This window comes from Pollachius pollachius, assembly GCF_949987615.1.
Source record: "Pollachius pollachius genome assembly, chromosome: 1".
Taxonomy (NCBI): Eukaryota; Metazoa; Chordata; class Actinopteri; order Gadiformes; family Gadidae; genus Pollachius; species Pollachius pollachius.
Genome location: NC_136934.1, coordinates 29,645,355 through 29,656,095, shown reverse-complemented (window position 1 = coordinate 29,656,095; position 10,741 = coordinate 29,645,355). Strand labels below are relative to the sequence as shown.

The following is a 10,741-nucleotide window of genomic DNA, read 5'->3' as shown; positions in this document are numbered from 1 at the left end:
TCCGCTCATCTACACATTCTCGAGGTTCCAGTGGGGGAGTTGCTGAGACCGAGCCAAACCCAGGACATGCGGGAGATGGTGATCCAGCATCTCGATGTATTCTCAGAGCGACCCGGGAGGACTACCATCACCAGCCACGACATCCGGACAGAACCGGGAGTCAGAGTCCGGCTTCGCACCTACAGGGTTCCAGAGGCACGCCGCGCCGCCATCAGGGCAGAGGTTGCCAGCATGCTGCAGATGGGGGTCATCGAGGAGTCCCACAGCGCTTGGTCCAGCCCTGGTACCCAAGCCAGACGGGACTTATAGGTTTTGCAACGACTTCCGCAAACTGAATGCCCCGGGTGGATGAATTGATAGAGCGACTTGGTCCGGCCAGGTTCATATCCACCCTTGACCTTACCAAGGGATATTGGCAGGTCCCCCTCAACCAGAGGGCCCGGGAGAAGACGGCGTTCGCCACACCCGACGGGCTCTACCAATATACCGTCCTTCCGTTCGGGGTGCATGGAGCGCCCGCGACCTTCCAGAGGATGATGGACCGGGTCCTACGGCCCCACAGAAAGTACGCTGCCACATACATCGATGACATCGTGATACATAGCAGCATCTGGGCCCTACATCTGCACCACCTCCGAGCCATTTTGAGAGCGCTCCGAACAGCCGGCCTCACAGCCAACCCTAAAAAGTGCCATCTGGGCCTGGAAGAGGCCTCTTATCTGGGCTATCGAGTAGGGAGGGGCAGTGTAAAACCCCAAGATGGAAAGGTTCAGACCATCCAGACCTGGCCCAGACCGCAAACCAAGAAAGTTTGCGTTTGTAAGTTTGCAAGTGAAGTCGTTTCTGGGACTCGTTGGCTACTACCAACGATTCATCCCCAACTTTGCAATACTGGCCAGCCCCCTCCATGAGCTGACACGGAGGGCTCTACCCAACCGAGTGGCCTGGACAGACGAGATCGAGGACTCCTTCTCGGGCCTACGACAAGCCCTATGCACCGAGCCACTGCTAATCACCCCCGACTTTAATCTCCCCTTCGTGGTCCAGACTGACGCGTCTGAGGTGGGACTGGGAGCTGTTCTGTCCCAGGTCCGGTCAGGAGAGGAGCATCCGGTAACCTTCATCAGCCGGAAACTCCTGGCCAGCGAGAGGGCGTACTCAACTGTAGAGAAGGAGGTGCTGGCGATCAGGTGGGCCCTGGAGAAACGTTATTATCTCCTCAGACATAACTTTACCCTCATCACCACGCCCCCCTGAAATGGATGGCGACGGCCAAAGACACCAACGCCAGTCTGACGTGCTGGTTCCTGGCCCTACAAGACTACCACTTCCAGGTGGTCTATCGACCAGGACGGGCCTAGGTCTTACCAGAGGAACCCCCAGCTTGCTGCTGAGGGTGGGGGTATTTGGCAACCCCGCGCCGGCGGACCTGGAGGAAACTCGCCAACTCTCTGAACAGCGCCCCCTCCACGGACAAGTAGTCCAAGGGAGATACAGCCCCTTCAACATGGCTGTAACCGCTCACCAATTAAGCAGTCACAGACAATCATGGGGATTGAGATCACCTGGGGGAAGGTGGCGGCAGAGGGGTATTAAACGCCAAGCACACAGCAGTCAAAGGGAGGAGACGCGTAGGCGAGACAGGCACGCGACCAGACGAGACTGACGGACTATATCGCCCTAACGTTGGAACGCTTTCCCGTAGATATAACCGAAGGGCGCCGGGAGCGACATTCACGCCGGAAAACAAAGACGGACCTGGCCGGAGAACCCACACCTCTTTTCCCAATAGTGGAAGTAGCCTTAGGCATTTTATGATTTTCCTTATTCTCCTGAGCGGTTCAGAAATAAAACCCTTGTTTCGACACCTGACTTGAGCAATCTTTATTGGGAATCCCAGCCGCTGACGACCGGGGTTGCCACAATATATATATACACATAGTATATATTTTTTGTTTTGGTTGATGGTTGATTCCTTTTGTGCAACTATTCCTCCTCCCATCAGTGTAATTGATTCAGAGGATTGAGAATCCTCTTTTGGCCACTTTGCACTGCTCTCACTCTGTCCCTTTTTTTTCTCCACATGAGCAACCGTACTACAGGGCGTACAGCAAATCAACTACTCTCCCAGCCAATGATGTGTGTCTTTAGAGAGAGAGAGAGAGAGAGAGAGAGAGAGAGAGAGAGAGAGAGAGAGAGAGATCTGCAGCAGTGTCCTCACTTTAGATGAGAGTGTGTGTGTGTGTGCGTGCGCATGTGTGGAAACAGTCAATGTTTTGCAAGTCTTCACAGAATGTGTATGTGTATGCAGATTATGTAAAGAGTGCGTGTGTGTACACTGTGGAAGGCAGTGCAGCCCGGCTGTGTTCACCTCTTGAAATCAAAGGAACCTCTGTCCGTTGTTCCCCTGTTAAAACAAAACAAATACACCCTACTCCTTAGCAGTTGGGGTACAGAGATTCATGCCCAGGAGTCAGACAGATAGAGTTGGCACACATAGTGCAATGAGGAATGACACGATTTGGGTATGGACGGTGTAGAACAGTATGTGTATAGGTCACTGCCAAACCCTGCTCTATTCATTATGTTAAAAACAGCAATCACTGCAAATCAAAACAGATTTCAAAGTAGTAAGCAATTTCGTTCACAAAAGCCTACAAGTGCATCATTTAGAAGGACATGCTTTAGAGGCTGGCTCAATATCCAAAACCTCTTGCAAGACAAAATAGATGTTCCAATACTGCAGATAAGAGGCTGAACCACAAAACGGTCTGGCAGCCCCTGCATCTCATACGAGGAGAAGGGGGAAGAGAAGGAGGAGAAGGAGGGGGGTCACGCCCCCTCCACCACCCACACCCCCAGTAATGACCAATCAGTCAAAAAACTTTATTGGTTGGCGTTTGCTCTGTCAGCGAATCTTCCCCTCCCCCTCCCCGGCCGTCGGATGCTGTTCTGCACTGCAGCGACTCTGCCTTTCCTTGTTTCTCTGTCTTCATCTCGTACCCTCTGCATTCCTCTCCCTCCGTCTCAGACCCATTATTTCTTTCCTTCTCTCCCTCTCTCTCTCTCTCAATCCTCCTGCTCCGTCCTCCACTGCATCACACCCGCATCCTTTATAGCGGCATGTTTTTAGCGCTGTCGGTTACCACATGTTTTACAGGACTGACCTTCCAGGAATCGGGGATGAGGTCGTGGAGGTGTGGCTTAAAGTGGGCTTTTGTGTTTTATTCGTTACATTATTTTAAACAGTATATGCATTTGTTTTCTTTAATTGTTAACCATGTGTTGAACGACCATCCCTTCACAGCAATCAATCTGAAGGCAATATACTCTTTTACTTTATGAATCAAAACCCTGAATTGAATAGAAGCATGTTTTTCATCAACATAATAGGTTAATCAGCTATAATGTTTCCACATAAAATAATATATAAAAAATAAAAGAACATTGTACAACCTGTGATTGACAGATTTCATGCTTCAACACTAACAACAAAAACTAAAAAAAGATTGTTGGCTGCACAGTAATTCTGCAAATAAATGCTGCATTAAAATTGCTACACAATACATTTTGAAATGTAACAAACGAAGGTAAGAAGGTAAGAACAGTAGAAATGGCCCAGGTAAAACCAGTCTTCTAGATAATTTGTCCTTCAAGCCCCAAATAAACCTACTGCTCAAATATCTATGAAATAATCAGCAGTAACTGCTGCAGCATGAAGGACATAAGGCAGAGGTCAGGGTGATAAATACCAAAACGTAGGAGTTTCTGAAACAAAACCAGCTTTTGTCAACAAGGCATGTAAGCAAATCACATACAGTTGGCTCTCTTTTGGTGGACCTGGTTATTCTAGTCCTCAGTACCTTTTTAGCAGGGTCTTATAATAACACATGGAGCTTCTTCTACTGTTAAATTAAAAATTCAACCCATGGATGTTGAATAAAATGGTTTCGGTGAGAACTGAGAAATGTGCAAAAATGCTGAATGCATGGCTGTATACGATGTATTCATATCAGGCAACAGGAATTGCACAGATTGCCCTTGTGATGGTACCATGTCATGCATATAACAATCAACCATTTAAAATGACTTCAATGTTTTTAACACAGTACACACACAAAGATATACAGTACGTGTGAGACTAAACGGAACTTTAAAAACCTCCGCAATTCTCTGTGTTTTCCAAGGTCTTTCTAACTGTGGCACAGTGCTTCCCATGTCTGTGAAAAATGAACATGTGCAGTTATGAGGTCAGTGTCAGTAAAAGCGTGTGTGCTTTTGTATTTTATTGATTAGCATTCCTTTAGCCCTTCTTCAAACCCCCTCCCATCCCGTGTGTCATCTCTCCACAGACTTGTCTCGGCAACAGTTACGGCTCACAGAAAGTCTTTGGATGCTGCTTCTGCAAAGTTGGGCGCGGCCATGAGGATGGATATGGTGCAGATGACGTTGAACACGCTGAACCCGATGAAGCACAGGCGGTCGATGACAGCTGAGGCAAACTGCCATTGTTCCGCCACACTCAGCTGCCGGTCCTGCTCCCGGATGTGCTCCACGATGTAGCGCACCTCCTCCAGCAGGGCCTGCAGCTGTCCGTCCACAGAGTCTGGCTGGAGCGCGCAGCACTGGCCGTGCATCCCCCCAATGCTCCCCTCACCTCCCACCTCCAGGCAGCCCCCGGGGCAAATGGAGGACTCGAAGGGGGGGGACACGGGGGGCAGGTGTAAGGAGCCCTCGAACCCCGGGGGGACTGGGTGGTGGGGGTGGTGGTGAAGGGTTGGTGGTGTGTCTCCATTCGCTCCACCACCTTCTCCTTCTCCTCCTCCTCCTCCTCCTCCTCCTCCTCCTCTCCCTCCCATGGCGTCTCCTTCCCCAGTAGCAGCCCTCCCCCGGCTGATGCTGCAATTCCTCAGCTCTGGCTCAGGCTCTGCGGGGGCGGGGTATGGCTGGAAGCCCATGTAGGGCAGGTGTCCGTTGGGCTGCGGTGGCTGGGAGCTGGGGCTGACGTCTCTCTGGGCGGCCTGCTGGGTGCTGGGCCGGCCGGGGGGCGGGGGGTGGCTCGGGGGGCTCAGCTGGGCCAGCCGGGCCTGCAGGAAGCTGAGGGTCTGCGGGAAGATGGTGGGGGCCGGGTTGGGGGTGGTGGCGGTGGTGGCGGTGGTGGTGGGCGAGGACAGGCCCTTGACCTGGGAGCTGACGTGAGTGGGAATGGGTGGAGGGAGGTCCGCCGTCTCACCCGGCCGCTTCATGCGCAGGAACCAGGGAACCCACTGGAGCAGAACCAACTGCGCCTGAACACAGAGTACAAGGCCAGCTGAAGACGAGTACACAACACCCATAGATCAACAACAACGCACACTCAAACAAGGCAGACTCACTCACCCACTTGGGCATGTCCCCGCTGTTGGGGTCGTGATGGTTGAAGCAAAGCACGAAGACGGTCGCCACGACGGACATTCCTACGATCACCATGGTGCTGACAAAGTACTGGCCTGCAGCAGGGGAGGAGATGGGGAGGAAGGAAGGAGGATAGCTTTTGACTCAACAAGGTCACTGTCCATACTCTATTATAGATTAGCACAGCTGCAGCAGCAGCATCAATTCAGCACGCAGCAACAACAAAGACTGACCGATGAGGGGAACTGAATCGGAGGTAGCAGGCATTATCTCAGCCACCATCAGCATGAAGACAGTCAGGGAGAGGAGAACGGTGATGCCTGAGGGGAAACACACACAGACAGCATTCAAATACATAAGGGAAAACACTCTAGAGGACACTTTCATATCGACAAGCACAGTTTTCAGCATTGCAATAGGTGTACAAATCATGAATTTAAATAAACTCTTCATGATTTAAACACACTCTGACTAATCTCTGATGTAACTATGATGCACTCGGTCTACCACTCATAAGAAAATGACTCTACTCATTCTACTTGTGCTATGATTCCAAAAGCTACTCTGTCCAGTTTGGCAGCCCTATATCATGCTACACATTTAGCTGGAATAAACTTTAAGACTTGCCCCAACCCTGACCACATTTAAAACAAGGCCGAAGACTGTTATGTTTGCTTTAACTTTCTGTAAAATCTTAAATACATTGCAATTTTAAACTTTGCCTTTGTTTTCTTTTATATGTCTATTTTATTTTATTATTTCATTTTATTGTTTGACAATATTTGTATGTGAAGCACTTTGCCTCGTGTATGAAAAGTGCTATATAACTAAAGTTGCCTTGCCTACAATGGATGTTCATGCTCCGTTTTTTGTTGCAATTCATAATAAAAGAAACCAAAGGACCCCATGGAGATTGTGGTGCTGCTTCTCACCCAGGCTGATCTTCTCCCCGGAGTTGGCAGGCAGCAGGAACCCAAGCAGGGTCATGGAGGAGAGCAGCACACAGGGGATGAGCAGGTTGAGGGCGTAGTACAGGGTCCGCCTCCTCAGGGTCACCACAAAGGTCACGTCCGGGTAGGGCGCCGCACAGCAGTCGTAGAAGTTCTCGTTACGAGTCCCGGGTACCTCTGGGAGACAGGGAAGGAGAGAGAGAGCAGGGGAAGAGAGAGAGAGAGAGAGAGAGAGAGAGAGAGAGCAGGGGAGACAGGAAGGGAGAGAGAGAGAGCAGGGGAGACAGGGAGGGAGAGAAAGAGAGCAGGGGGAGACAGGGAGGGAGAGAGAGAGAGAGCAGTGGGAGAGACATGAAGAGAGTAAAGGAGACCTGGAAATGGAAGGTATAAAAACAACAGGATAGTGTAGTGGATGAAAGAAAGGCCACAGGTTCTGCATTAGTGGTTTCATTATAAACCAGCTAATGTGAAAGAGAAAGCAAGAAACGGAAAGTAAAATAATATAAATAAACATAGTAATAATAAAAATAAATAATAAAAAAAACAGAAAGAGAGATTCCTATGAGAGATATATAGGTTATATTGATGATCCAGTCGCTGGTTATGTGTCTCATGATAGCTGGTTTGAAATAGAATGGCAAGGTATGATCTGTCTATGCACATTGAGGTATTGTCATTACACGGACTGAAAAGGCTACGGATAACAGCCAAGTCTGTCAACCCTCTGGGAGGTGAAGGTGGCGTCTCTTACCCAGCAGGTCCCACTCCCCGTTGGGCATGAAGCCTGAGATGTCGGCCTCCTTCATCTGCATGTCCAGGTGCCAGCCGTCAAAGGTCCACGAGCCGAACTTCATCTCGCAGCGCTGGATGTCGAACGGAAACCAGGTCACGTCCACGGAACACGTGCTGACGAAGATCCCTGTGGGACAGGCAGGGAAAACCGAAACACCTGATAATACATCACACAACGGGACGTTACACAGTCCTGTGTGTGTCTGATGACACGTTAAGCGATGTTTAAGTGTGCAGACAGCCATACCTGGAGGCAGGAACTCACAGAAGCCACTGGAGTTCACCAACACATTGGTCTTGAAGGAGGCGTCAAATTTATCGTGAGCACTGCAGAGGAGGGGGGGATGGGTAAAGGGAAGGAGAGGGGGATGTTTCATGATGTGTGTGTGTGTGTGTGTGTGTGTGTATTTGTGTGTGTGTGTGTGTGTGTGTGTGTGTGTGTTGGTCTTTGTTTATCTATGTGCATGTACGTGTACATGTTAGCCTAGGTGTGTGTGTATGTGTGTGTGTGTGCGTGTGCGTGTGCGTGTGTGTGTGTGTGTGTGTGTACCTGTTGTACATCAGGATGTCGGGGGTCCAGACCTGGTCAGAAGAAAAGCGAAGGTTCTTGACTCCAGGATACTCAGACTGGTTCCACTGGAGGTAGTGGTCATACCATTGCTGTATAATCCAATCACAATAATGGGGTCAGATCAAAGACACCCCCATACAAGATCCACCATGAAGACCTCTTGACAAGTACATGCTTACATACTTACCATTTGCAGCCAGGCATTTGTGGTCAAAATCTGGTTCTTCTCATCCTAAAAACATTTGATAGACTTCATCATTTTGTACTAGGACATGCAGTTGTATGTATATATGGAGGAATACTGTTTAATATAATCACTATTAGAGCTACAATTTAAGGATCTTCGGTTTCAAGATAGCCTAGTCTAAACATGTCTGCTTTTAGCGGGCATGTCATTTCAATCTACATGTCATGGATGAGCAGGTAGCGGTTGTGCAGGGATTCCTTCAGGAAACCTGTGTATGCAGAGAGGATTCAAAGCCCCTTATGGTTAAGTTATCCGATGTGCGGCATTGAGGTGACCCGGGATGAGTCTAGGATCCATACCACATCCATAACCTGCATCAGGATGAAGGAGAACTTCACGATGAGTGGGTTGGAGTCATTGGCCACCGGCCGCTCCATGGGATTGTAGTCCCTCAGAAGCTCCCTCAACAGATTCCTCTGGTGAGGGCCCTGCTTTGACACTGTCGATTGATTGAGAGAGAGAGAGAGAGAGAGAGGGGGAGAGAGAGATGAGAGAGAGAGAGAGAGAGAGAGAGAGAGAGAGAGAATGTGCAGCATTTATTCTACAGTGACAACCCATGATCCCTGCATCCACCTCGCTGCCAGTCAGTTCCCTGCAAAGAGAACCTGAAGGCACCAGATGGCCGAGCAAAAGAGAGGCTGTTAAAACCAAAGAACCATGAGCGTTTAGGGGTGATGAAGAGGCGTGGCAGAGCAAGGTGATTACAATGAGTAACATATCTAGCAATTGCAAAAACCGAAGCAGGTAAAATAAAGAAAAATCCACCAGGCAAGTAGTATGATGTTCATGGTATGATAACAACTAAAATACTTGTGTATTTAAATGACGACATGAAAACCCCAGGGCATGAAGGCACAACATGTTCAAAGTAGCAGGAGGATGTGACACGATATGGGCAGAGATCAGTGTCCAAACGTGCTCCTAGTGCTGGTGGGTTGAATACAGAGATCTCATTTGGTTTATAGTACTTTTAATTGTGCAATGACTACTGAAGAATCCTCTTCTTCATAGACAGACTGGCGTGCCAGGACATAGCACGAGGTGAGCTAGGCCAGTGAAGGGATTCCTCGTCACTACATCCTGGATGGATCGCCAACACAGTCTCTCTGTAGCCCTTAAAGCACACACTCATTCCATGCAGGAGTATGCAAGGCTTAACAATGACACACACTGAGTAAAACGGCAACAGTATGCTACTCCCTTGCTTTTATTCCACCATTGATGATTGGTAGAATGTATGTCTTGCTCTGTATCATCTATATAATACCCCTGAAAACCCTGTGAATATTATATGACTGTACGAGTGACCACACAATTCCTATACAGCCCCTGCAACAACACAACACTACAAAAAAAAACAGATTTTAACTATGGTCAGTGAATGACACATTTTGAGCAGCAGCATATGTATGTTTACTGTCGTGATACAGTAAACAAACATGTGTGTAATTTTACTATATTAATACAGTGTATTATGTAGTATCTATTATCTGTGCATATTTCTATCCATCATGCATAGACGTGCAGGTTATATTTCAGATTGACACATTATTTAGAGTAACATTATGCAAACTGCAACCCAGTGCATAAGTAGGTCATTAATGTCCATGTACCAAAAACACATTTATAAGAACTTGCAGGCACATTCTCCCTTACGACAAGCACATTGTCACTTAAAGCGTGAACAATATTCACTCACCCTGGAGCAGTGCTGCAAGTGTAAGGAGCCAGAGATCCGGAGCCTGCCTCATACTGGACTTCCCTACAGCAATGGATAAAAGGGGAGGAGATACGAAGGAAGAGGCGAGGGAGAGGGAGGGAAAAAAACAAAAAGAAAACAGCGGAGGTATCAGGGATGGAGAGGAGGCGGTAAAGAATGAGGAGGCAGAAACGACACGGGGTGGAACCGAGAGGAAAGTTCGATTTTTTAACAGCGAAACATGTCTGCATGAAAATTATCCATTTATTTTTTCTCACTAATACATTGTTTTTAACACGTTCTGCCAAGTAGTTAATCTCCAACGATTTTTCTTCTTTTAATCTTAGGATACATTTAATTAAGAACCTCAATCAAGCAAACAAATTGCTTGCTTTATTAAATATACGTAGGATGACGTAGGAACAATTATAAGCCTTTGAGTAATTAGTGCACTGGTACAACTACGTATGAAACCTCATCCAATCATTCTTCACGTGTTCTCTGTTTGTGATATAAATATATTTTTTATTTGATGAATAAATTGCTGTCATGTTCTTGGTTGACCTCGGCGGATTAACTGCGCGCTGCCGCCCCCTGCTGGACACAACAGTGCAGTGCGCCTCTCAATCCATATGAACAGGCGTTATATTGAAAATGCAACTTGGTCATCGAGAATTTACCAAAGGAGCCTTAAAAAATCTGAAGCGATCAAAACACCGTGTTTTTTTCCCCCAAAATTTCAACATCAACCATAATTTACATCAGATATCGTTGTAAATCAATGACAATCAATGTTTTGCAAAATATCCTACGACATTCCCAAAGATCAAAGATCAAACCAGTCAGAGTCAAAGATCAAACCAGAGGACATGTGCTGACATGTGACATCACTCCAGCGGAGTAAACAAAACGGGCGCCCCACACATTAATTCCGCCTTCTAAACGGCTCGGAGGTTCCGAAACTCTTGTATCTTTTCGTAGACCTCCCCTTCTTCCGAAATAAGAGCGTTCAGGAAACGCCCCTCAGAAGTTCGTTGGCTATTACATGAAACCGGAAAAACAAATCGTTCTTGAGACTAGACACTTTA

The 10,741-nt window shown here is 47.9% G+C and overlaps 1 protein-coding gene across 1 annotated transcript; it reads right to left on the bottom strand.

The window, feature by feature from the left end:
* Positions 1 to 4,376: 4,376 nt before the first annotated feature.
* Positions 4,377 to 9,955, bottom strand: LOC307071681 (neuronal acetylcholine receptor subunit alpha-7-like; the record flags this gene model as incomplete). The annotated part of the gene is given in 11 exon segments (XM_079730739.1): positions 4,377 to 5,288; positions 5,380 to 5,489; positions 5,628 to 5,714; positions 6,327 to 6,521; positions 7,096 to 7,263; positions 7,384 to 7,463; positions 7,687 to 7,796; positions 7,895 to 7,939; positions 8,254 to 8,393; positions 9,654 to 9,780; positions 9,782 to 9,955. Coding segments are annotated over 11 exon segments (2,097 nt in total). The 5' UTR covers positions 9,905 to 9,955.
* Positions 9,956 to 10,741: the final 786 nt, after the last annotated feature.